This window comes from Pagrus pagrus, assembly GCF_965226575.1.
Source record: "Pagrus pagrus genome assembly, chromosome: 10".
Classification (NCBI taxonomy): domain Eukaryota; kingdom Metazoa; phylum Chordata; class Actinopteri; order Spariformes; family Sparidae; genus Pagrus; species Pagrus pagrus.
Window position 1 is genome coordinate 12,854,770 of NC_140194.1, and position 26,378 is coordinate 12,881,147.

Below are 26,378 nucleotides of genomic sequence, written 5' to 3' on the forward strand. Positions count from 1 at the left end.
TCAGTACACACACACACACACACACACACACACACACACACACACACACATTTACCTCTTCTGTTTTAAGTGTGTTTTGTGGCTATCATACATATTTATGCATAAACTGTCTTTATTATATATTGTCAGTACAATTAAAAACACAAAGCCTGTCTTACTTGTAGGATTAGAGAAAAAAACTTTCATACATTTCTGACATGTTATTCGTAGTTTGCTTCATAATGGTCGTCATGCGTTGCCATGTACCATTCAAATGTAGTACTCACAGCAGACACAAGTGTAGAGTTGACAGTGGGATCAGATTACATGGGCACAGAGAAGAAAAACAAAAGAAATCCATGAAATCGAAGTTTTTCAAAAGGTCGAATTTCTGCGGCTGACCTGCTGAATTCAGTCCAGAAATGTCACATTGAGGCAACACAAAGAGGAGAGAGGAGGGAGGCACTGCCAGCAGGATCAAACTTCCCTCCCATCATCATCATCATCAGCAGCAGCAGCAGCAGCGTGCTGTGAGTGTAAATGTGTGTGTGCAGTCAGATCCCTGTGCAAACGCGCAGTGAGGTAGACCTCCCCAGTCCACATTGCTCCAGTGTTTTGGAGGCTAACCTGTGGGTCGGTGCGCCGCTGTGTAAAGCATGAAAACTGGGACCCGGCAGCTCACAGGACGAGTGAGAGGAAGGTGCGCACCAACGAGCTGAACCCTCAGGGTGAGCACAGATAAGGAGCTTTTATTTATTTATTTATTTATTTATTGGGAGAAATTGTCGCTGATTTTTCTGTTGCCAAATGAATTTCAGACTTTTGAATGTCTTTATGCATACTCTGTTTAAGGCTGGGGGTATAACTTGAACTGAATAGCTTCCTGTTTGCAGAATAATGTCATCTTTGGTAACTTTGGCTCAACTAAATCTCACTTCTTAAAAAGCTTGCTTTTTAAAAAATGATCCTGAGTGTAATTTAAAGCATCTTTAATTAGCTGACATGTTTTGTTCAGTTGCAGCTCTCAGTCACTTCAGTGGTTTTAATTAGTGGAGGCTCAGCTGGATTTCAGTCATAACTCATCAGGCGTCCTCCCTTGATCCTATTTGCAGAGAGGAGAAATGTCTGTTGTGGCTGTTTTTTTATTTTTTATTTGCAACAGTTGTAAAGCAGGAGACAGTTTTTTAAAACCTTATTACAGTTGTAAATGAAATGTGCTGCCGAGTGTTTTAATAGCACAATGCAACACAGTCCAAAACCACTTTATTGCACTGAAATAGACACAGCACCAAAAGATCTGAATGGTACTGGGAAAAGTTTATCAGTCAGTGTTTTCTGACAGTGAAATGCAGATTGTTGAACAACAGAGGGCCAGAGACAGCCTATTAGATTTGACAAATAATGAAGTATTAAGTCAGTACAATATGGCAGCTCAGGATTTATGACACTCCATGTGGTGCTCTAACAAAAACAAGGTGTCACTGGATATTGTGGATCTATAAACAAGCTTTGTGCTGTAGGCTTTTTGTATGTTTTGAATTATTGGAGGTAAAATGAGAATATTCTGCTTTTTTTCCCCGTATTTTCTGCTGGAGACTTTATTGGCCACAGCTGATGATACATTATGATACCTGAACACAGCACTCACTCACAACACACAGTGCTTATCTGCTGTAGAAACATGCTGAGTTCCCTTGTTTAAATGGACAAATCAGCCTCCAGATCAGTTTACTGTTGTAGACGAGAAAGGCATGAAGGTCGGCGAGGGTTAGGAGGACAGAGCCACTCTTGTTTTCTTTCTAATTGACGTGATTCAGCAGGCGAAATTCCCATCCATATGCCTCTCCTGGAGCGATCTGCAGCCAGCCGTGGCAGTTTATGACGACTTCTCTGAAGTCACGAGGCTTCTCAGTATGGGAAAATGTATATTTGTGTGTCTCTGTGCATTCTTGGGCTATAAATCTACTGTCATCTCTAAATGAATCAGCAAATTCAGCAGATGGTACATGCTACACAAAGCTTTTGCAGAGTGTTGGTGTTGGCTGTGTTTTTGGCCTGCAGCTGAAGAGGTCAGGCTGCAGTGTGGTGAGAGGAACCAGGTATGTTTAACACCAGCTGGTTGTTACTTTAGGACTCTGTCCTGGGAAAAAGAGGGGGAAACCCAGTGTGATGTCAATTCATGATGCTGTCGAGAAGGACTTTGAACCCATAATGCTTGGTGAGAATGTATATTTCAGGTGTTTTAAGAAGTAGAAGAACTGAGTCAACACGTAGGAGAACCCTCCAGTTTATCTGACAAATTCAAAGTCACAAAATTTGAAGGTACTGCGTCGTCATTGGACAGTGATGATGTGTAAATTATGCATTATTTGTATATTTACACATAACACAAATAAATGGAGTTGTATGAATGGCTCTTGTCCTGTGAGACATGAGAAGTTGTCCCACTGCCCTTGTTCTGTCTGTCAGCCTGCACATGGGAATGTGGCACCTGTGTGTGAGTGCTGAGCTCCAGAGTTTAGTGTGTGTATGCAACGCGGAGCTCTTGTCCCCGGGAAGATAAGACGACCTTGGTCGGACATCAAGGTCCTGATGTCCAGTGTTGCACCACAGTGTGATTTGGTTACAGCCAACTCCAGGGGGACCTTGAAATGTTACACAGCTTTAAAGGTCAGATTCCTTGCATTGTGTTGCACTCCCTCGGTATTCGGAGGACATTTTCAGCCATCACAGACTATGAAATTGTTGATGGCAGTTTTGCTTCCTTGTTTGAATGAGCCCTTCTTATGATTTGCATAAAATATCCTGTCGCTATTTGCCTACCGCAGGGAACGTAAGATGTTCCCGCTTGTGTCCGAGCTGGAGGCAAAACTTTTTCTATGCAGCAACAATATTTCATTGTTTCATTGTGTGCTCTATGTTCAACCCACTGTAGTGTCTTTAATGCCACCCAGACAAAGAATTTGACAATAAAGAATATCACCAATCTATGTTGTTTTCTAAACAATAGGAAAGTTAAAGGGACAGTTCGCCCCAAATAAAAATATATATTTTACCTCTTACCTGTAGTGCTGTTTATCCATCTAGATTGTTTTTGTGTGAGTTGCCGACTTTTGGAGATAGGGAGATTTCGGCCTTCTCTCTAATATAATAGAATAGATGTCACTCTTAATAATACATTTCAAATACTTGACAGCACTGCCTCTTTCTAGAAATCATGACTCCGGCTACTCAGACAATCCACAGACATTGTTGTGAGCAGTTTCATGTATGAAACTATTTTCGTACTCCTCAACTACACCCTTAAATCGTACCATTGATTGAAGCATGCATCTACTCATGGATGGGAGGCGAGCTCGCTAAGTTAATGTTACAGCTCAGCCAAGAAGGAAGGAATGTTTACATCCCACAGTTCAATGTAATGTAAGAAGGCAGACATCTCTACAACTGATATCTAAAATATGCATAAAAATATGTATTTTTGATTTTGAGGTGAATTGTCCCTTTAAGATGTGCATCTCAGCAGATTTACTACCATCTGGTGCATTAAAGGGAGCAGTATATCACCAGAGTAACCGCTAACTGCTACTAACAATAGCTTCCGTTAGCTAGTTAGCTCAGCTTGCCGTGTAGCTAGCACTCCTATTAGCTGACTCTGCCTGCACTGGGAGCTTGGAGCACCAGGGGTGTTTTGGTGTTGTTTGTTATCCCACTGTCACCTCTTGAGGTATAAAATGGCTAGAGGCTAGCTGGTTAGCATGCTAACTTCCGTAGATATCTCAGCAACACAATACAAAAGATGTCTTAGACATATGGTCAAAGTTATTTCTTCATATTCTTTGAATAATTAATTACTTAAAACGAAGCCTTGAGTAAAAAGGTCCTCAGTATCGTTGTGATGCCGCCATGTCTCATCCTTGAAGTTGACTTCTGCACACTCCATCTCCACGTCCGTGTTTGGAGAGGTAATCACACCTCCTGTGCGTTCAGGCTGTGAATATGAACTGCAGAGCTGTTGATGTGTGCTGTTCTGCGTCTGCTCTTACATCTGGTGCCCAGTTGTTTTGTCAATTACTCACTTGTCTCAGCAGCAAATCCACTAATGGAGTGACACTGGACTGGAACTTGAATGATTTTGACATTACAGCTCATACACTGAAGGATTTGGCACCCTGTAGCACATTATTGGAAAAGACTGCGAGAAATGTCTCATTTACTCAATGACTTCACTCTGCAGGCAATAAGAAGCTGTTAAATATCGCTCTGAATATTGATGTTGAACACAGTTTCTCCATCAGGCTGTAATGTAAGGCCTGTTGCAGTGTCGAGTGGATTGGATTGCTTTAGACTGTATGACAGACTGTATCACAGATTGCAGAAGGAGCTCTTTGTTTGTGTCAAAAGTCCTACTGTCTGAGTCTGGCTGGTATAATAGTGTCTGTTGTCCAGTGAAGAGGGGGACAGGAACTGTGCTGTCAGTGCCCATGAGAACATCTCTTGTCATCAGGTGAACTGTAAACCAAACCAGGATCTGGCCTAGAGGACAAAAGCACTCAGATCTCGTGTATTCATTTGATCCTCCGCGACTCCTGTTGGGAATATTGGGCTTGACTGGCAGCTGGAGAATATTGTCATGATCATTTAGAAACAAAAATGTTAAAAACGTCCTTTTTTAAAAGACTTATTCCTTTCTTAAAGTTTAATTAACTCTAAATTTTCCATTTATTAATGATGGTTATTATAAAGTGTTACCAAAGTGTAGCCTGAGAATTGCCATGCAGTCAAATTATAATAATTGATATCCTGCAGACAGCACACATTTAAAGTTTACATTGTGTCACCATCTGTGCTGTCTTTGTGTCTCCACCTCCTCCTCCTCCTCCTCCTCCTCCTCCTGCTCCTCTCCTACTTCAGGCCGTCAGTAGGGAACCATGTGCAGCTCCCTGAGCCCCAAACAGCCCAGTGGCCCCGGCCTCACAGACATGCAGCAGTATCACCAGTGGCTGGCCAGTCGACACGAAGCCAGCCTGCTGCCCATGAAGGAAGACCTGGCCCTGTGGCTCACTAATATTCTCGGTAAACAGCACCAGACACACATTACTACATACGAGTAATCCCACCTTCCTCAGAACAAATACACGGTGCTGTTGCTGATTCATTTAAAACGCTGTCCTAGAAACACCTTGACGTTGAAAAATGTGCTCACCTTTAACATTAATTGAACTGGTATTGCTGTTGTGAACACCTCTGCAGCGGACTGAGATCAATCTGAACCTCATTACAAGCTATTTTAAAGTGTGTTTCCATGTTCACACACTCTCCCATAGATTTGCCTTAATTGAATAATGGGCGTCATTAACATCTCCTGAATAATGCACAGTCAGTGGTGGAGAATAAGCAGAAGATTAAAGAAGATTTGTGCAAGGTTGCTGTTGTATAATAAATGACCCCGTATAGTCGTCTTCAACACCGCAGTCTCAAAACAAATGCATGGAGCACTCTGAGGATCTGATTTGAATTAAGTGACAATGGGGTGTGCACGAGGAATGTTAAGTTTCAGGTCAAAACATGATGGACTCGGCAGGGATATTTGGACGAGAAGAAACAGTATATTCAGTATCTAAAAACAGTAGTAGTGGTAATTATTGTATTTTTGAAATACATTTTTCATGTGTAAATGATTTACACTAAGTTTTGGAATTGGTCCAGTAGATCGTTTCAGCTGGAAGCCACAACATGGCTGCGTGGCCGCAACTTAATTCTTGACCGTCAAAGTGACGTCCACTAAACAGGCTTGTTTTTGCCACTGACTGACTGAGATAATGTGTTTGTTATTCTGTGCCTGACAACGTTACGGAAAAGATTCCTACAGTGATGGACCTCTTTGTGTTTTGTTACCAGAACCACAAGTCTCGTTCTAGGTTCTACATGTGAGTTGCTGTAGGAAGACGACCGTGAATGCTTCCAGACAGAATTTTTTTCCGAAGGCATGGATAAATTTTTTTCAAGACTTCTTGAATGAGACGGGTTTCTGGTAACAAAATGCATCTTATCTTTTTTTAACAAAGAGGTCTATCTCTGTAGATGACGTAACAGACACGTCTCAGACTGTCAGTGGCAAAAGCAAGCACTTTTAGTAGACGCAACTTCGACGGTTGAAGTTGCCCCAAAGGATTACATTGCAGCATATGGAGCTGTGTCGTGGCTGCCAGCTGAGTAGATCAAATTCTCCTGGTAAGTATGAATCAGTTACACAACAGAGCGTGTAAATATAGGGCTCAGGTTTAGAAATACTGCAATTTCCCTTTAGAGACTTAACTTTGACGTGTTCCTCTAAAAGGTGGCATTTGGAGGTTTAAAGCTGCAAAAAGGGATTTTGGAGAAAGATAGCTGATTGTTAGTCTCATTACCAGGTCGTCAGAGACTGGCCCATTGGGTTGGTAGGTCGGGCTGGCCACCAGCCCAATGTGGGAATGAGACTCAACAATCAACTCTCATACAAATCGCCCCTTTAACTGTGTCAACAGTGATCAAACAGTGTGGACATAAAAATGTATTTGTCAAAAAAACTAAAATTTTCAAAATTCCCTGAGAGTTTAAGAATGAAGTAAATGCTCACTGACTTTCTGAGAGAAAAACTCTCCACTGACTAGTGTTTTATAAGCATATATTATTTTCTTTTTTTATTTCTTTTCCTGTGTGTGACCAACTTAAAACAACCTCAGTATCTTCCCTATTATCTCTGGCGGACTCTGTGTTTGCACTGCAACCAGCTGAACTAGTAACCGCTGGTCCGCTGCGGTGAGGGATCAAGGGTGTACAAGAAGCAGAATCATCCCAGTAAACACACAGTATCAAACCAGCATGTTGGTTTAAGCCAAACACAAGAAAGAAGGCGCCGATATGCTCGGCAGCGTTCACAGTTGCAGGTAGGAGGAGCGGTGCGGTGTAACGATGAATCCACTGATTGAGTGGGAGGCGAATGCCTGCCGATACCGATGAGTCACATTGTTGTTGTGTTGGGAATTTATAGGGCTGAGTATACGAGTTTCAGTATTTCTCTGAGAGCCCTCTGGAATATATTTTCCTCATACGGCGAGGAGCGAGCGAGAGTTTGAGTGTATGAGACGGGAGCTCACTGAGTATTTCTCAAGATTTCAATCTCTCTTTTCTGGGCTCAATTACAACATTTGGAACTCATTAAACGCCGAAGCCTGAGACCCCTCCTCCTATAAGCACCAGAAAGGGGATTTTAAAAAAATCTCTCCGGTTTCTTTCCACAGACACCCCCCTGCCACCACCTCCTATTTCACAATGATCTAACTAAGAAGGAATGGTCCTCTGGAAGTCAGTCAACTGGACACCACATGTTGATCACCAATATATCTCTGCAACTGTGCAGCATAATGACACATTACTGAGCACAATCAGATGCCCCCTTTCCATCTGACCCTGTCTTTGCCACTCCTCTGTGTAGCACCAGAAAATCCCCCCAGATTCCCCCAAGTCATGTTGTAATATTTGGACATTTGGCTTATGCAGAGCTGCCTAAACCCGGCAGCACAAGCCAAGCTCAATCAGCCAAGCGGTTTCTGAGAGTCAATAACACTGCACCGAGTTCAGCTCCAATTGGAAGAGGGCTGGGGATTAAATTTTATTTCCTTATGCTGTATTTATATTCCAAAATGAGCATTTTTATGTTGAATTTATTGCTGGATTTTCTTCTTTCTTTATGTGTCCCTCGGTCAGGTCTGGAAATCACCGCTGAGAGCTTCATGGATCGCTTAGACAATGGCTTCCTGTTGTGCCAGCTGGCTGAGACACTGCAGGAGAAGTTCAGGGAAAGTAACGGAGGCCTGCCTGCCCTTGGCAACAGCAAGGTACCGAGTAACCTGAGGATTACAGTAGTCTAGCATGATAACGATTACAGCGAAAACACTAATCTGGGAGCCAGATCTCACCTGGAAGTGTTCCTTGTCTGACTTTGTATGTGAATGATTTGACAGAGGAGTGATCTTGAGAGAGGAGCCATCAGTCACGCAGTATCTTATTAGATCATTTTGACTGACAGTTACTATGGTCTCAGCTATTTCAACAATCCTCCTCCTGTGTGATTAGAAAAGAATGTGAAATCCAGACAGCCATGTTTGATATTTGTTTTCTGTATTACCACGTTAAAGGGGCTCCGTGGAGCTTCTGTTTTGTGCCTGAAGCTGGTCGTTTGTTTACGTTGGAGGACTCCATTTCTAAACCAACGTTGGCTACTGTTGCGCCCTATGAGCGGAGAGGAGAGAGGCACTGAGACACTGAGAAAATCTGACCTTAGTCCTTTATAAAGAAACCCACAGTCTGGGAGGATTAAAAAATGTAAACAAACCATCTGCAGGCTCATATAGGCAACTGAGAGACGACGATGGTTTCATTTTTCACGTCAAGGAAAATCTGCTCATATATGGCCAATGAAAAGTGATTAATACATGTAAATTTCTTTTCAAGATCCCTTGAATTCTGTTTTCTGTATAATTTATGAAGACCAGACTGCTTGAAGACAAAGATAATGATGTTTCATTGACTCTCTGTGAGAGCTACACCCTGATATTAGGTTTCTCTCAATAATATCAATAAAAGCTACAACTGTAAAATCCCTCCCATCTCTTATCATAACCTTTGGAGAGAAATAGAAATGACAGAAAGACACTAAATAACATCAAATATGATGTCCCCCCCACTCAGCAGCGACCATGAATCCCAACTTTGCAAGGAGCTCCACAATTTCAGAAAAAGCAGCACACAAAGGGTGGGATGGTTGATGGGGGATGGGGTCTGCAGCCTTCAGCAGGGCCAAAAAAGAAAAAATAAAGGCTGGCAAGGACACATTAACTGATGGGGCCCCACATCCCCTGTGAGAATTGGCAGAACTACGATTAAATGTTCATTTCTAGTGAGCCTTGAGTGAGGGTTTAATGAATTGTGTAAGATTAAAGGGTAACCCTGCAAGTTGTTGTAATTTAACCCAAGCAATCAGCGCATTCGTGTATTTTACTGGGTCAGTGCTCAAGAAAACAAACCGATTGGGGTGCAAATCCTTTCATAGTATCAGTTTCAGAGCTAATGCAAGAAGGTTTGATGTCTTCAGCATATGACTGGCAAGAAAAAAATGAAAATATTTGTCTTTTTTCCCATGAAAACATCATAAAGTATTGAGCTAATTTTCCTTGACTGGCCTTCAAAATAAAATTTGGCTTCGTAAGTGCAATTTTTTCGATCTTTACTTACTTACTTACACATTGAACAAACGTCTGGTGCTCAGCGGGATTACGTGTTCCTGACAGAGGGAGACAGTCATTAGGGAATGTTTCGGTCAAGACGAGACGCAGCAAAAGACTCTTTTGTTGGCTCTTCAGTGAGAGTTGTTGATGTTTGCACTGAGGCATTACTGTGCTGATGACGGTGGGTCTCCTGATCTCAGTGTGAGTGCAGCAGCGCAGATGTGAGGAAATACTTGAGGTCAGTGACCGTGGGACGGCGGAGCAGCCACTGAAATAGAGGAGCTTATTGATCGTAGAGAGACACAGCTGAGGAGTCCTGAGTCAGATAGAGGTCTGCCCTAACTCAGGCTGTGACATCAAACAAAGTTGCATTATGATCTTTTATAGCGAGCATGATTTATTGCGGTTTGTCCACATTATAGCTCCTCACCGCTCCAATTAAGAGCTTTTAGTTCGACCAGCCATGAAAGATTAATCAACCACGCCTGATACTCTGCACCTCATCTTGTGTCATGTTGAGCTTATGATTCATGTAAAACAATTGTTGCGTTAGCAGCTTATCAAGGCGTTTTATAAGCTGTCACTGATCACAGATACATGTTACCACTTTAAAGAGAACTTCCATCTGCTTTGAAGCGTCATTATAAGTTGGCGTGTGGGTTTTTTACTAAGTGATTCCAGCAGAGCGAAATGATGAATCCATTTGCAGATGCTGTCTTCCCACGTGTTTACATCAATCAATATCAACTGCAGATGAGTGAAGAGGATATTTCTTTCTTGTCTTATCACCACCATGTGATAAGTTCAATACCACCACCATATCTAACTAAGGACTAATATGCTTATTGGCTTTCTGGTAGATGATTGATACAGTACCACTCCCATATCTGTCCTTGAAATCTGAAGCTACAGACAGCACCTGGTTAGCTTAGCGTAGCACAAAAACTGGAAACGGGAAAGCAGCTAGCCTGGCTCTGTCCAAAGGAGACTTCCTACAGCACCTTTAAAGCTAATAAAGACTGCTTTTTGTTTAATCTTGACAAAAAAAACATCAAACCTAAAGGCCAGAATAAAAGTTACCAAGAACGTTTCTGCAAAACCAAAGAAAAGTTCAAACTGAACGTTTCATGATGTTGGAACTTTACGTTTATTCTATTTCTCTTCCCTCTCTTCTCGCTGCTTCAGTGTAGGCATAATAACACTTGGTTAGGGTGAGGAAAACATCATGTTTTGGCTCAAAATACCTGTTCGCCCTAAAGACAGCTGGAAATATCCCCATTGGTGTGACTCAAAAGTAATCTAATAAGCATATAATGTGAACGTGATATGCTACAAATGTCAATCTTGGACGTAAATGTGGTTTAAAAACAAAAATTGGCCATTCTTACGATAACCTGACGTGCCAGATGGTTTGTTGCAGGGAACCATCTGGGATGTCTTTCTTGGAAACTGTTTGGACAAGCGCAGGAACTTTCAAAAATACTTGGCAGTTAATCAGACAAACAGTCTGGGTATCACTGTCTATCACAGGCTAACCGCAATCAGATCAACAGTAGGAGAGCACTTCTACCAGTGGAGCCTGTTGATAGACTCTGATCAAAACTCTTGCCTATGTCAGTCGGAATAAGAGGGAAAATATATTTCCACCAAGAAAGGATTGAATCCTTTTCTTTGCACTTACTCTTCCTCTTTCACCGCGACCACTTAAAAGAGCCACTGTTCTCTTGATCACATGATCACGACATCTTACAAATCCAGCTGCCTTGCAAAGTAAATTTTGAGTCAACTAGTATTTCTTGTTTGGGAGTAGTTGACAGGCAAACAGCAGAGACTCCAGGAAGTTACTGCATTCAGAATAGTTTTACTCATAACTAAGCATTGGACGATATTAATGATTATCCTGACCAATATAAACTAACAAAATAAAAGTATTAATAATAAAATTACACTTAGACATACTGGAATCACTTTAACCATCACAGATAGGACACGTCTTTTTTAGTCAAAAACAATCAATCAAAGAATCTTAGATAAGTAATCATAAATTTAAAGGTTTTGTGAGGATATTCACAATTATCTTGATTGACGATTATCCCGATAATGAAAATTCACAACAATCAACTTATTGTGAGTGTCTTTTATCCCAATCCACGTTCAACTCTTTAACCATCCTATCCCTACTCATTACCCCTGAAGCTTTAGAGGTGCTGGAAGGTCAATTTTTTAACTGCTGATCAAAGCCAGGTTAGCTGTTTGCTCTGTTTCCGGTCTTTATGCTAAGCAAAGCTAACTGGCTGCTGGACATGATTATCTCATCAACAAATGTTGAACTATGCCTTTAGTGCGCATGCACAGCTTTGATGGTAGTTGCATTGAGAATATGCAGCAGGTCTACTTAAATCATCAAGTTCATAGTCATTTTAAGCAAAGTACTTATCCTTATTATTATTAAATATGCATTTTATTCAGTTAGCCACCTCAGAAGTAATAACACGCCGTTCTGATCGTTAGCTGCAATGTGTGGTGGACATTATTTCCTCAGGAATGCAAAGTGATTCAACAAAAGAAAAGGATCCCAGAAAAGTCAAAAGGAGAGCCTGGAAAGAAAAGAAAAATACCCACAAAAGCCTGCATATTTCCAGCATGAGCTCACTGCACCTTTCTCATAGCACAGACGCACATATCCTGTATAAAACCACAGCAAGGCGCATAAATCTCCCTGAACAGACCGTGTGGGGGCTGAAACCCATAAGCATGTCATTTGATCCCGAATCATAGAAGGCCTGGTAAAGTAGCCCCGGTTTTCTGAACCGCCATCTCCCATATTGATCTGTATGGAAAAGGCCCCTGATTCTGAGCTGAAACCAGATCCTTGACAGATGGAGAAGAAATCAGTGTAGATAAAGAGTGTGTGGCTCTGTGTTTTGATGGAAATTCTGGGGGTTGGGCTGCACAAATCAGCCTGCATGACATTTGTTTTCTCTTTGTCAAACACAAAGTAAAAATTCATGTTCAGCTCACTGTTGACGTGCTGTTCATCAATGAATTTGGGGGATATTCTTCATCCTAGCGTACATGAAGACATCTTGTTAACCTCTCTGTCTCTGGCAGAATATTCCCAATCGGAGGATACCATGTCGGCAGAGCGCTCCCTCCGGCTCCTTTTTTGCACGGGACAACACAGCCAACTTCCTGGCCTGGTGTCGTAAGGTTGGAGTTGGAGAAACATGTCTGTTTGAGTCGGAGGATTTAGGTGAGTGAACTCTTTTTCTGCATCAGACCGCTAGAAAATCACAAAAGGACACACAGGCTCCAGTGTCCTCATTGGGCTTTGGCTGTCCCTGGCACTGCCGGGGCATTGGACTCAGATTTCTATCTCCTGTGAATGGCGTGTTTGTGCAGGTAGAGCGATCACGCAGGTTGGGCTGCTTCCCTCTTCTTTCCCTTTGAAGCTCAGAGGACTCACATCTCCAGGCTCTGATTCAACTCCTTTGACATGCACACAAAGCTCACATGGGCAGCAGCAGTCTGCTGGGAGCACTGTGATGGGAGCAGCTCTACCTGACCACAAGGACGCGTGCATCTCGAATAATATGCTCATGCACGAAATGTCTGAAGTAAGACAAAGGGAGCACAGACAGAAGGGTGTGAGTTAGGGAGAAAGTAGGCCAACGCTATGCAAATGTTTTCCTCAGCCCCGAGTAGGGACATTTTCTCTTCCTCTTTCTCACTCAGGGTTTCATCTAAGTCTCGCTATCTATTGCAAGCATTTTTTTGCGTGTTATGTCACTGAAATATGCTCACAGTTCAGATATGTCTGGACTGAAATGCGGTCCTTACAATCAGATGTTCAGTATGTGACCCCGAGAGTGACAGAGATACCGAGAATATTCATACATTCCTGTAATTTCTGACTAATGGCTGGTGGACCATCGCGAAGCAATTTGAACTATGCAAATCATTTCTGAAGGCCGAGTTACACACAGAGTTATCTATCAACACTGCACTGTCACATGAAGCAGACATGTAATTGTGATCTAAAAACACTGACACCTGTCTTCTTTCTTTCTGTCTGTCTTTCTCTGGATGGATTTATCAGTTCAGCAGTAGATGTAACAAAACAAGGTTTGCTATCATGCAGTGGATATTTTGTCTATAATGCATGGTCTGGTGTGTCACATGTAACGTACATCTTGCATCCACCCTCACCGTCTGATCATATAGTCTGAGGTTAAAACAAACACCTGAAGCCTTTCTGAACAACGCTCCTTTTCATTTTATGTGGACTGCAGAGGAGAGGAACATTTGAATGCATGAAGCTCATTTTTGTGTGCCACTTACCATCACACAGCCACCCATCATCACTTTATCATCTTTTACCATATGTACAATGTCTATATGCTGTAATTACACAATGCTAAAACCTGATCTCTTTCTGCAGTTCTTCATAAGCAGCCAAGAGAAGTGTGCCTTTGTCTTTTAGAGTTGGGACGGATAGCCTCAAGGTAAGGTCTAGCTATTTTACCATTTCCTTCTTGGGATTGTTTAGCAAATACTCTCTTAATTCTATTCTTATTTATCTTGTTTCCTTTGGTCTAGGTACAATGTGGAGCCTCCTGGCCTTATTAAACTGGAGAAAGAGATTGAACAAGAAGAGAAAGCACCTCTACCACCCCTCTCACCTGTATCTCCAGCCCAGCCCCTCCCTCCATCTCCTTCCATATCTCCTGCCCCGTCTCCTTCCCCGTCTCCTGCTCCATCTCCTGCCCCGTCTCCTGCCCCGTCTCCTTCCCCGTCTCCGACTCCTACCAAAGTCACTTCCAGCAAGAAAAGTACAGGGAAGCTTTTGGATGATGCTGTAAGTTAGCAGCAGTTTACCTCTGAAGTTGCGTCGACTTTTGACACGAGGGTGGAAATCTGTGACATATTTATCTTTGTCTGTGTGTGTGTGTGTGTGTGTGTGTGTGTGTGTGTGTGTGTGTGTGTGTGTGTGTGTGTTACAGGTAAGACACATCGCTGATGACCCCCCCTGCAGATGTCCGAATAAATTCTGCGTAGAGAGACAGTCACAGGGTCGTTACCGCGTTGGGGAGAAGATGCTTTTTATCCGGGTGAGTTTATTTCAGTAAGATTTAGATGTATGCATCTGTTGGAAAGTTTGAACAGTGGTGGAAAATGTATTGAAATACTTCATGGGGTTAAACATAAAGATACCACAGTGGAAATATTTTCAATGCAGAATAAAAGTTGTCTTAGTGTTGTATTACTGATTTACATACAAGCAGTTTATTGTTGTTGAGGGATGTCCAGGTGTACTGTAACTGTACTTAAGTTCAATATTGAACTTTGTACTTGCCTGAGTATCTCTGTTTTTATTCTATATGTGCTTCACTTCATTTCAGAGGCTATTATAGTTCTTTTTATTAATTTATTTGACAGATATAGAACCTTTACTTGTAATGCAGTATTCAAATGTTAGCAACTTTTATTTAAGTAAAAAATATGAATACTTGTTCCACCACTGAATACTTTATACTACAGTATCTGTGTACTATTTGCTAGCTTATTGTCCAAGTATGCATCAAATTATTAGTTAAGAGTTAAAAGTACAGTATTTTCCACTCAAATGTAGTAAAGTAAGAGTACAAACTGGGTAATAATCATGCAAAGCACCAGTATACAGTATATAAACTGAATTGCAGGCAAAAATATATCAAAGTTAATTGACTTTTATTGGGTTGATATATTTTATAACACATGAACAGAGAAAACCTCATAAAAATGACACAACTTCATATTTTTGCTGATACACTTTCATCCATTCTATTAATTTTTAAATCAGTGACAATAAGGTCAAACCTCTGTTCATTCTCGCAGCATATGGCTGTATGTTGATTCTCGGGGCTGGGTTTGGGATGAAAGTAACCTATTGTGTCTGGAGAGCCCGCCTTTGCTGTGAGGTCTCATTTACTGCGAATGGTATTCTGACAATGTCCGTCTTCAGCCAAACATAATGTGTTAGGAAAATAACATCCACACATTTCCATATGATCTGTTGACCAAGTTATCACCTGGAAAATATTTTACTCAACTACATTACTCAATACTGGCCTCTGCATGAATCACATCTTATAATAACATTGAATCTATCAGTGCAGGAAATGTTATTTGACTTTCTCTGATTAGTAGTTTCTCTACTGGAGACAGACAAATGGAGGCTAACACAGATTAAAGAAGTAGCATTGGTCCCCTGGGGATCCTGGTTACTTGGCAACCCACAACCAGGATTCACACCTCGAAGGATGTGATTCATGCCGGCAGTACGTTCAGGAAGAGAGGACCTTCAGAAGACAGTTTACTCTTGGGTGTCCTCTGCTGTCAGCCTGTTATATTGCAACTGCTAATGTCAAATCTCAACCAAATCAAATGTCAGTCAGCGTCAGGTTAGGATGAACAAGGCGCTTTTGAAATATTTGTGAGGACAATGAGAGTGTAATTTACAGCTAGAACAAGACTAACAACAAAACAACATAAATCTGAATATTTATCATCATCTGATGCCTCCTCAATCTTTATTGTGTTGCTGAGCAACCAAGGACGAATTGTGAGAAGCTCACGTGCCTTACCTTACATGTCAATTTTATTTAATACATTCACATTCATAATATAATATAATATAATATAATATAATATAATATAATATAATATAGTATATATTGACCAGTTTTTCCCTCCTCTCTTAATGAATACATAACTTAACATTTGAATTGCTTTACAGCTGTTTTTTACCCAAGACTGTATTAACATGGCGGCCATTTTCCTCTGATGTCACGCTCAGCGTGGGAAGCTCAAATGTCATTCTGCTGTATTCAAGGTTGCAATCTTCCTATTTATTTTCGCCCTGTAATTAAAACGTATAGCCTACTGGATGTAGGCTTATCAAATGGCAGCTAGGAAGTGGTTGAATACTAACTAGTTAGCTAATTAGTTATCAAATATATCGTCTGATCCCTCTGGATTTTCACTATCCATCATCGAGAAGTGGTGAAATGATAACAATTAACCTATGTTTATACGTCTTGCAACCTAGAAAACAGCAGCATCACATTATCCCGGCATTTAAGCTTCCCACTCTGTGCATGCCTCAGGAGAAAATGGCTGCTGTGTGAATATGGTCTATGGGTCTCCCTCTAAATTCCACCTTACATGCAAGAACATTTCCTAAACAGTGCATTGCAAAGTAAAAAGAAAAGCAAAATATCAGTAAAAGTGGAAAAAAATGAAAGCCTCTTGATTCAGTTAAAACACAATATCCTCCAAAAAACCCTTTAAAAGGAGAACATTCAGGGAGATCAACAGACATGCACTAGATGTTGTACACACACAGAAATTGCATGTTTATTATCATGTGTAATCGAGTGAGATACATCATCTGATCAGGCCACAGCAAGTGTTAAACCTCTGCTCCTTTGTCTCTCAGCCTGCACTCTTCACAGTCAAATGCTTTAATTAAAATTCCTCGGATGGTTTTACCCCCCAGCAGCTGCTTCCACTGAAAAGGCATGAATACAGTCTGTCTGTATGCAGCCGTGGAGTGAGGACAACAGTGGCATGCAGCACATATATGGGTCTACGCCACAATTATCATGACATGCCTGAGAGTCTGACCTTCTCAGCTCCTGGAAAAAATGAGGTGGCTGTAGCCTCAACAAGGGGGCAGAGTAACATCACAGTGTTTGTGAGAAGTGCTGTCCCAGATCAGCCCCGGGCCCCTGTCCTTCTCTGGACCGCTGAGGAGGGAACGGGCTTCAACAAGGGTCTTGTCCCAAAGCAGCATGATTGAAAGCCCTCTGCGTCACACAAGTCCATTAAATCCACAGTCACAAAGCCTGAGGGTTTGGCGCTGGTGATTGGAAGCAGTGCCCCGCCAGTGCCCTCCTGATTGATTCTTCTAAGAGGCTTATAAATGTTGGATGTTATGCTGCTGGAGGGCAGGAGGCCTCATATCTGGCTGGACTGAGGTGACAATCTCATGAGGTAGTTTACCCTTTTTATCAAACGATTTAGTTTGGTATTGGTCTGAGTCATTCTCCTATTGTTTGTGGTCTTAAAGACAAACAAAGCATCCTAATCTTAACAACAACAACTACTTAATTCCTTCTTAGAGGGGCCTTCAGTAAACAAGCTTGTTTTACTGGTGGTGTAATGGCATGTTAATGAGGTGGGAGGTGATATGGCTCCATGGAGGCAGACATGTTTTGTGCCCATAGCCTCTGGGAAATGTGAGTGTCTGAGCATGCAATATATCAGAGCCTTTAATTCCTTCTTCTACTGCTTATTATAATGGCCGATGTTGCCATGGTACCCAACCTTGAGAATGTGCCCTGATGTGGCAGGTGGTATCTTTTTGACGCAAATGGTTCAGACCAAACAATGAAAGAAACACTGCATATAAATCATTGGTTAAGCAAAGCATTTAGGGTTATTTTATTGATTCAATAGCTTTCTTTTTTTTTTTTTTTTTTTTTGTTTGCCATGCTAGCGGCCTGGCTCAAGGGATGGCAATGTCTGTCTGCCTGTCTGTCAGTCAACCTTTTTGGTCAAGACTAAAATATTCCAACAGCTATTTCGATGGACTACCATGAAGTTTTGTTCAGACATTCATGATCCCCAAAGGATAAATCCTACTGATTCTGGCGATCTTCTGATTTTTCTCATAGCGGCACCACCAGGTCAGAGCTTTCACTTATACAGTGAAATATTTTAGCATCTACAAAGATAGATTGGCACAAAACTTAGTACAGACATTCATGGTTTCCTGAGGTTGAATACTAATGACTTTGGAAATGCCCTCAATTTTTGGTTAAGGTTTGCATATGTGGTTTTGAGTGAAATATCTCAACAAATATTGGATGTATTGCCACAGAATTCAGTTGAATTGAATATGTGCAGCAGAGCTTCTCCCACTGGCCCCGCCCGTGAGCCCATAGACTTTACATTGTGATGATGGCACAGATTTTTAAAATGCTTTTCTCAGCTCTGGGAAAATTTTACAAATATGAAACGTCCATCCAAATTCATGATATAAAGATCGAGTTTTCAGTTTGAGGTGTCCTGTCAACAGTTTTACAGACGCCACAAAGGAATTTAATGAGATTTTTAAATAATCATCAGTAATTTGGATATAATGACTAAGTGGGTAAAGGCAAGTATTAGAACAAGTAGAATATTGTGGTAAGTTCAGAAAACTACATCATTTTGCTGTAACGCAGCCTTTAAAACATGAGGAAACGACAAAACACACACCATATCCAAAACCTAAGATGATAAATAGCCTTTTATTATGATAATTACTTAATATTGATATATTGCCCAGCCCTACTGTGGACCGTTTGTCTTCTTTATTATGTAATCAAATCAAACACTCAATTATTCTGTATTTGAATGTAGCCTGGTCAAATGGCATTAGGCTGCTGAGAGCTGGAGAAAGCGTCCCTCCAGGGACATCAACCGGTCCGAGGCCCCCCAACATCCATCAACAGCCTTATACATCAAAGCCAAGCTTAAGTGTTCATTCAACTCAAGCCTCAATCAGTGAAATGACATTAGTCCTATAGAAGCAAGGACTCCGCTTTGACACACCAACATCACAAGTGACACTATAATCCTATTCCTCTCTGCAGATGCTGCACAACAAGCACGTGATGGTGCGTGTTGGTGGAGGCTGGGAGACCTTTGAGAGCTACCTGCTGAAACACGACCCCTGCCGCATGCTCCAAATCTCCCGGGTGGAGGGAAAGACGTCGCCCGTCAGCAGCAGCAAGTCTCCCAACATCAAGGACCTCACCCCTGACAGCTACCTGGTGGTGCCAGCCCACTACCGCAGCAAAAAGTGAGGACACAAGACTGGAAAGTGGCATTAATAAACTTGAAGGAGGGTGACTTATTGCCGTTGTTTACTGCCTAACGGATGTGGCTGTGTAACATATCCCTGTTCTCATGCAGCACACTTGTGTAGTAGTGATGCTTTGGCTTTGTTTTCTGTCAATTCAGTCAAATGGATGTTTGTCAGCAGATAAAGCCTTGAATCACACTTGTGGGCCTTTAACAATGTGTTTTATTTAGTTTTACAGAAGAAGCCCCGACCAGCTTTGAATTTTTTACAATATAATGAGTTACCTGGGTAAAAGTGAAGCTGTACATTGTTTTTTTTTAATTACTAATTGTATTTTAAGCAATATATCACTTAGAGTAGGTAGAATCTTTACAGGTTTAGGCACATGTGCTCCTTTGATATAATCAACCAGGCCTGTGGTACTTGCTGTGTATGGTACTGGCTGCATTTGTTGTAGGTGCTGAAAACACAACCTTTTTCTGAATGACATGATGTAAGTGGTGGAGGTTTCAGGACACTTAGGAAGCCAATATTCTTGAGAACCTGGCATGTGAAATAGGAGAAAGCAAGAAGATATTTTTTTTACGAAGGCATGAAACAAAATGGCTCACACGCTGCAGAGTTACAATATCCACTTATTTAATGCAGCAAAGTAGTCACGCCTCGAGCGGCACTCGACTCCGATGGAGAGCGGTGTTTTTTCGGAGCATCACTGCTTTGGTGCAGTGAATAAGAGATATTGGAACCTCGCAGTGTGCAAGACGTTTTTTTTTGTTTCATGTTTTGCTCACTTTCGACCCGCCCTTTTTGGTTTGGATGTATGTGTAAACTCCTATTTCTGCAATGTATTGTCCCTTCCGCTGTTTATTTGCCATTAGGCTGATATTATTATCCTAAATGTGATAAAGCAGCCTACATTGAATACACGTGTGGTCGTAGTTGGCATCGCACTCAACTATGACATTAGAAGAATAAGTGGAAATCTTAGTCCAAAGAAATGTAATTTACCAAATCTATAAATGATTCTCCATTTTATTATAGTTATAGTTCCTATAAATCCTGCCAAATCTCTCATACAAACCAAACATGGGTGATAAAATGTTACAGCTTTTTTCTTCTTATTTTTTATTAGGCTAATAAAGCAATGCTTAGTGTTTACAGGTTGAATAACTACTCCATGCAGTGCATTTTTATACTTTTGCCATTGTTCATAATTAGTCATTATTGTGATAGCTCCTATTTTGTATCATTCCTGGACAATCACCTGTATGCAGCATGTAGTTGATGTTTGATTGTTAATACAGCAGATTTACTCAGTCGAGGCTCTATAATTTGTTGTATGTTACTGACCTCTGGAGGTAGTGCAATCGTTGAAACTTTGATGGATAATCTCTTTTTCAAAGGTTTAGATTCTGACACTTACTAGATATAATTCATCTCTTGATTCAGTGTATTAATTTGTACAACTGTTCTACTTTTCCCCTGGAAATGAATGTGGGATGGTATAAGATCACTGGCTATGCAAAGCACGTATGTCCAATTTCTGTTTTTAGATGTAAATTTTCAATAAATTCTCAAACCTTTTGAAAATAATTTTTGAAATATCTACTTTGTATATATTTAAAAGACTGGGTAAGTTTTCAGAACAAAAGCCCAAACCTTAAAAAGGTGCAATACGTAACAATCGTCCTACTCAAAACAAATAGGAGACAGTATATCAGCAGAGAAAGTTAACTGCTGCCAACTGGCTAGCTGCTGTTAGCTAGTTAGCTCAATTAGCCGTGCAGCTAGCAGTACTGACTGGTTCGTAGCACCGGGGGAATGTTTGTGTTCACAGGAACACAGTAGACACATTGTAATACATAGACGTCAGAAAGTAAAAACTGTTGATCATTCCCATTCAAGTTAAGTTTCTTAAGTTTTCAACATATTGCACCTTTAAAGAGGAGTCTGCGTTGGAAATAAACCTAATTCTCATACAGTATATGTATGTACAAGATACTGGTAAATGTTGAACAGATCAACTGTAGACTTTAATAGTCTGCGTCCATACTTTGTTTTATAGTTTATTCCTCAACTGCAGAATGTTACAAATGGTACCACTGACTTTGTTAACTAAATCCAAATCTTATCTGAACTTGAATCATCTTTGATTAAAACAAAGACTCATAAAATCCACACAGGAGTAGCAGAAATGTGTTTTATTGTAGCAAATAACATTGGCTGGATTTCCTGTTCTACAAAATGTTGAGAGCACCGGAAGCATTTAAGGATCAAGTGAAGGCTGTAAGAAATGCACTCAATTTAAGCAAGTCAAAGGAAATACTTCATCACATACTGTACACGCTTCACTTATTCTTTTCCTTCATTTTTACCTGTTACTATAGTAAATGACACGATTCTCTCCCAACAAAGTGTGAGCAAGCATATTTGCTTTTCACCAAATGTTGACAAACTATGTGCAAATACATGTCTAATGAAAGCTTCTGTTTGTCATATGGCAATTCACAAACACATTCCATATCTCATTTAAATAAAGCAGGCATCACATCAATGTTTGCATACATTATAATTCAATGCAATACACTATTTGTGCAGAGAAAAATCAAGACAGAAAAGGCTCTATTAAATGAGCAACAGCAGAGACCGGAGCAAAGTGCTATAGGCTTCTGTTTGCGTGAATCACCATGGTGACTGGTTGTGAAACATATTTTCAACATCGACACCTCACGTTGCCTTCCTCATTATAAAAAGGGACTCCCATGTGAGACGCTCTCTCAAAAATACCCCAGGGACAGGCAAAGTGCATGACGAGTTCAGTACAAACCAACAGCTTATGGCACTGTTTGCACTAGTCTTTGTGTCGCCAACAAATAGAGCAAAAAACAAGGTGAAGTTAGTGTTAACTGGTCGCTTATTAAGGTAGACGAACCCTTCAATAAGCACCCTTACGTTTCTTTGTAAACATAAATTGTTTGAGATGTGAAATGCATCATTTAAATGACAGATTTTTGGAGATGAAAAAAAATAACAGCTGATGGATTTGGATTTACAGTAACTATTGTTCCTCTATATGAAAAGCAAAAACGTTGTAGTGAAAAAGTTTGTGTTGAGAATAGCTTAGTCTTAATATAACAAGAGAATAATAGTCTTTTATGTTAGTCACTGTAAGACTCATCAATCATCTAATAAACTAACAGCCGGGTGTGTATATGATGCGTCATCCCTGACTCCAGAGGTCCAAACCAGCTTGTATAAATTGGCAACAAGGGGGTAAGACCTGCTGTTCTGTCTGTAAGCACTTCAGATTGTTTTGCATGGAGCATGACAACTGTAGCTGTTTGTCTCATAACATCGTAAAAGAGGCAAAGAAATTAATCTTAAAAGTGGACAGTAGTTCAAACACCTTTCAAGTCATCTTGCAGCAATACTTATTCTTTCAGCCTCCAAGGTTAAGACTTCAGGTTTCACCCTCAAGAGTTTCAGCCCACCTGCCACTAAAGAAACAAAGACGGAAAAATCATGAGAACAATCAAATTTTTGTTCTCATTTTGTCAATCTCAATCTCAAATTTGTGTAATATTTTGAGGTTATCTCTAACTAGATTTAAGATTGCAAAATAACAGTTGATTTATACATTTTACAGAAATCTGACTGCGTGAGGTAAAACACTGGTTTACCACGATACAAGTGACTGCTGAAGGCATCAGAACTCACCCACAAATATTATGACATTATCCATAAAAACATATATTCTCAAAGCGATTATAATATTACATTTATTAATATCATCCGGCTTCACAAACAACTAAATCTGTACAAAGCATCAGTGATGTGACACAAAGAATCTCTTAACGTTTCTTCTTGACATAAACGTCAGCTGAGTAAATGAATATAAACAATATCACATATAAATGTCTGCCTGCGTTTATGAGAATGACTCTTGAAAGTGGTTCAGTATCGCTATAGAGTGTTCAAACATGTTAATTTGCAATAAACCTCAGGGATGATATTAAAGATGCTCCTGTTATAGAAATCACACAGCTCGAGGATAAACACAAAACTAACCTTCAGCCCACCTCCACCCGACACAGAGGTGCTCATCGCCTGTTTCTCAATCTCTTCCTGTTTTTTCCTTTTCCTTTCGACTGCTTCTGGGTTTTTGACACCCCTGTATGTTGTCTGAGAAAGAGAGACAAATGTGATCAAGCACTAACAGGCAACAACTTCATGAAAAAAACGTGTTTTATCTCATTTATATGTTAAAAGACATATACAAGCAAACATGCGTTAATATTTTACCATGACCGTTTACATACAAAAGCACAAGGCATCTTCAAAAAGGGAGTTCAACTGCCAAATAAGGTAATTCAGGGAAAGGATGGAGCAGCTAACTGGAGTGTGACCGTGTGTTAGGGCTTGAGGTTTTCATCTGCGGTAGTACAAGTGTGATCTGTCAGGGTGTCAGGAGTTTCGAAGATGAAAAGAGTGATTTGGGGAAAGAACGTGTTGCAGCTGAGACATGAGCCAATCCATAAGATTCACCTGGCAAAGAAGGGTTATATTCTGGTCCTTGTCTACTTACCTGGATACAACCTTAGCATGGCGCTTACGGGCGTGCAAGTGGCTTTTCTGTACAATAAAAAAATCACTCACCACACTGTCAAGTGCATCTAGCTTTAATGGGGTGTATATATTTAACACAAGGCTACAAAGTCATACTATATTCAGTTGCCAGATTTTTATTACTATTAGATACATCTGGTGAAAACAAATGCAGTCTGAACAACCCAGCAGTACATCCTGTTGTTGCAAAGGTTATAATGTTACGTTTGTGATTAAATTGTCTTAGAAAACTGTTGTGCATTATGGTTATTTTGGAGGCTGTTGTGTGTTTTGCTGTTGAATTGTATTGTGTTGTACTGTGAAGAGTTTCTAATGAGGGTAGACAAAGTGTCTCAGAACACATTACCAGTGGTGGAAAGTTACAAAGTACATTTACTCAAGACTGTACTTAAGTAAAATTCTAAGTTACTTGTTCTTTCAGTATTTCAATTAATTTTTTTCACTCCACTAAATGTATTTGACTGCTTCTGTTATATTGCAGATTTAGTTAAATAATACAAAATATAAATCAACAAATAAAGGATAATTTAGTACTATAAAGTACGATCAAACTTTAGTGTGAAGCTGGAGCAATATATCGGGCAGCCAATAGTACTGGCTGATAAGGGCCAGTCACAGACATACCAATATTGGTGTATAATATGCTGTCTGATATGTGCTGATATAAAAACTTGTTTTTGTTATTAGGACAAATGCAGAAAAAGATGCTCGAGGAAGTTAAGTCTACTGTTTCAGTGCAGTGATTACATTTTGGACAATGAAGTTCATTGTTAAACTGTAAAATATCCTGTTAGCCTCCGTTACGAATCTGTGTCACGAGTGTTTGACAAAAATTTGATGTTTGGATACTGGGTTTTTTAAAAACCCTAATATTGTACTGGCATCAGCCCAAACAAATCCAGTTTGGTCAGGCTTCACTTTATTTATCCCTGACAGGAAAATGAAAAGCTACGAAGCAGATGAACTATTGTAACCACTTCTACCATCTTCAACATTTACGGGATGAACACACTAATGCATCCATAACTATAATCCAATAATATCACATACATCAATCTGAGATGTGCTAGAGTACTTTTACTCTCGGGACTTGAGTAAATTTTGATGTTAATACCTTTGAATCTTTACTAAAAGGGGCACTATGTAGTTTTGGAGAAGAAATTCAAACTGAATTTTAATATTTACAATATCAATGAGGTAACAAAACAAACTCGGAATATGTTTTTCCATAACTGAATAAACAAGCTGTTCTCAGAGGAAAAAAAGGTCCCCAGAACACTGTTTGGAGCGAGAAAGGTGGCAGGGTCCGCCACATATAAACAGTCAAAGTAAGAGTAGTAAAGTACAACAGCATGAAATTGTGTTCCCCAAAACTACATAGTAATAATTTTTTTTAAATGCATGACTTTAGTTTGTAACTGAGCATTAACACTTTTACTCAAGTACTGATCTGATTACTTATTCCACCTCAGCACAATAAAATTCAACAACATACCAGATAATAAATCCTCCCTTCATGATGTTGGATTTATTGCAGGGTTGTTGTATGTAGAGAACCTCTGATTCAGCTTTATGACACCTAATGGCAACCAAGTGAATAAAAACACTTAACTAAATAACTTACCTCTTTTTGTCTCTTCTCGGCGGCCTCAGCTAATTGTCGTCTTCTTGTGTCCTGAAACACCACATATTAAACGTTGTAAACCACAGCTGAAAGCACATTGTCCTCACTTCACTGCCAGTGTTGGGCCTGGAGCATACTTGTCATGCCAGTGTTTACAAAAGCTAAACACAGTCGACACTCCTGAACATATTAGGGCCTGTGGGTGTCCGACATGTGATTTATCAAATCCATAGTTAACTTTTGTTTACATTAATTTGCATCAATTCACATTACATATTGTGATACAGGCGGCACATTCTTACTTTACTAATGACACAGCTGGTGATAAAAGTTTAAGTAAATTAACTTACAGGATCGGGAGTGACAACAACGTCGTCCGCTGCTCCACCAAAGCACGGTAAGCACATCCCCATACTTGAGTTGTTATTCCACGCAGAAAAGCAACGTAAAAAATGAGTTATCAGTGTCTAGTATTTAGCCTAACTTACTAACTACCTAACTAAGATAGCTGGTAAGCCACTTTTAGATAGAAGAAAACAAAAGCAGCAGCTTCCACTCCCATATGCAGTTGCTGGGTCGCCTAGCATAACGTTACCGTTAGCTAACGGCTTCTGTTAGCTACTGTAACGTTAGCATCCTTGCTAGCAGCTAGTTAAAGCAACTACTACAAGCCAAGTAACGTCTCCAAGCCAGCGGGTAAATTACTCGTCCTCACACCTCTTGTTCAATCGCCTCGGCATTTAGAAAGCTTCTGTGTGAAGGTCTGGTGTCGACGCTAAATGATTTTGCTCTGAGTTTGTTTTGGTCGGAGTTCAGCTGACTGGACTGTTCAGCCAGGGTGTGTTCAAGAAAGTTGCAGTCACGGTTGTCTGCGAGCATGTGATAAACACATTATTATTTTCATGTGAGCAGTCAGCACACCACAAAACTATTCCTGTTTTAATAGACAATTAATCATTAAGCGGTAGACATATTTACTTCACTA

General features: G+C 40.4%; 2 protein-coding genes across 2 annotated transcripts; one reads left to right on the plus strand and one right to left on the minus strand.

Moving 5' to 3' along the window:
• The first annotated feature begins 215 nt into the window (after window positions 1–215).
• On the plus strand, window positions 216–20,459 carry gas2a (growth arrest-specific 2a). The gene is made up of 8 exons (XM_084363329.1): window positions 216–707; window positions 4,894–5,055; window positions 7,729–7,859; window positions 12,360–12,501; window positions 13,690–13,753; window positions 13,848–14,106; window positions 14,252–14,359; window positions 18,932–20,459. Exons 2-8 carry the CDS (start codon window positions 4,911–4,913, stop codon window positions 19,142–19,144), a joined length of 1,062 nt encoding a protein of 353 aa, XP_084219455.1. The 5' UTR covers window positions 216–707; window positions 4,894–4,910; the 3' UTR covers window positions 19,145–20,459.
• Window positions 20,460–21,329: 870 nt separating this feature from the next.
• Window positions 21,330–26,231, minus strand: svip (small VCP interacting protein). The gene is made up of 5 exons (XM_084363331.1): window positions 26,111–26,231; window positions 25,744–25,807; window positions 25,394–25,444; window positions 23,212–23,325; window positions 21,330–22,640 (listed from the first exon to the last, which is right to left on the minus strand). The coding sequence occupies exons 1-5, from the start codon at window positions 26,131–26,133 to the stop codon at window positions 22,626–22,628; spliced, it is 267 nt and encodes an 88-aa protein (XP_084219457.1). The 5' UTR covers window positions 26,134–26,231; the 3' UTR covers window positions 21,330–22,625.
• Window positions 26,232–26,378: the final 147 nt, after the last annotated feature.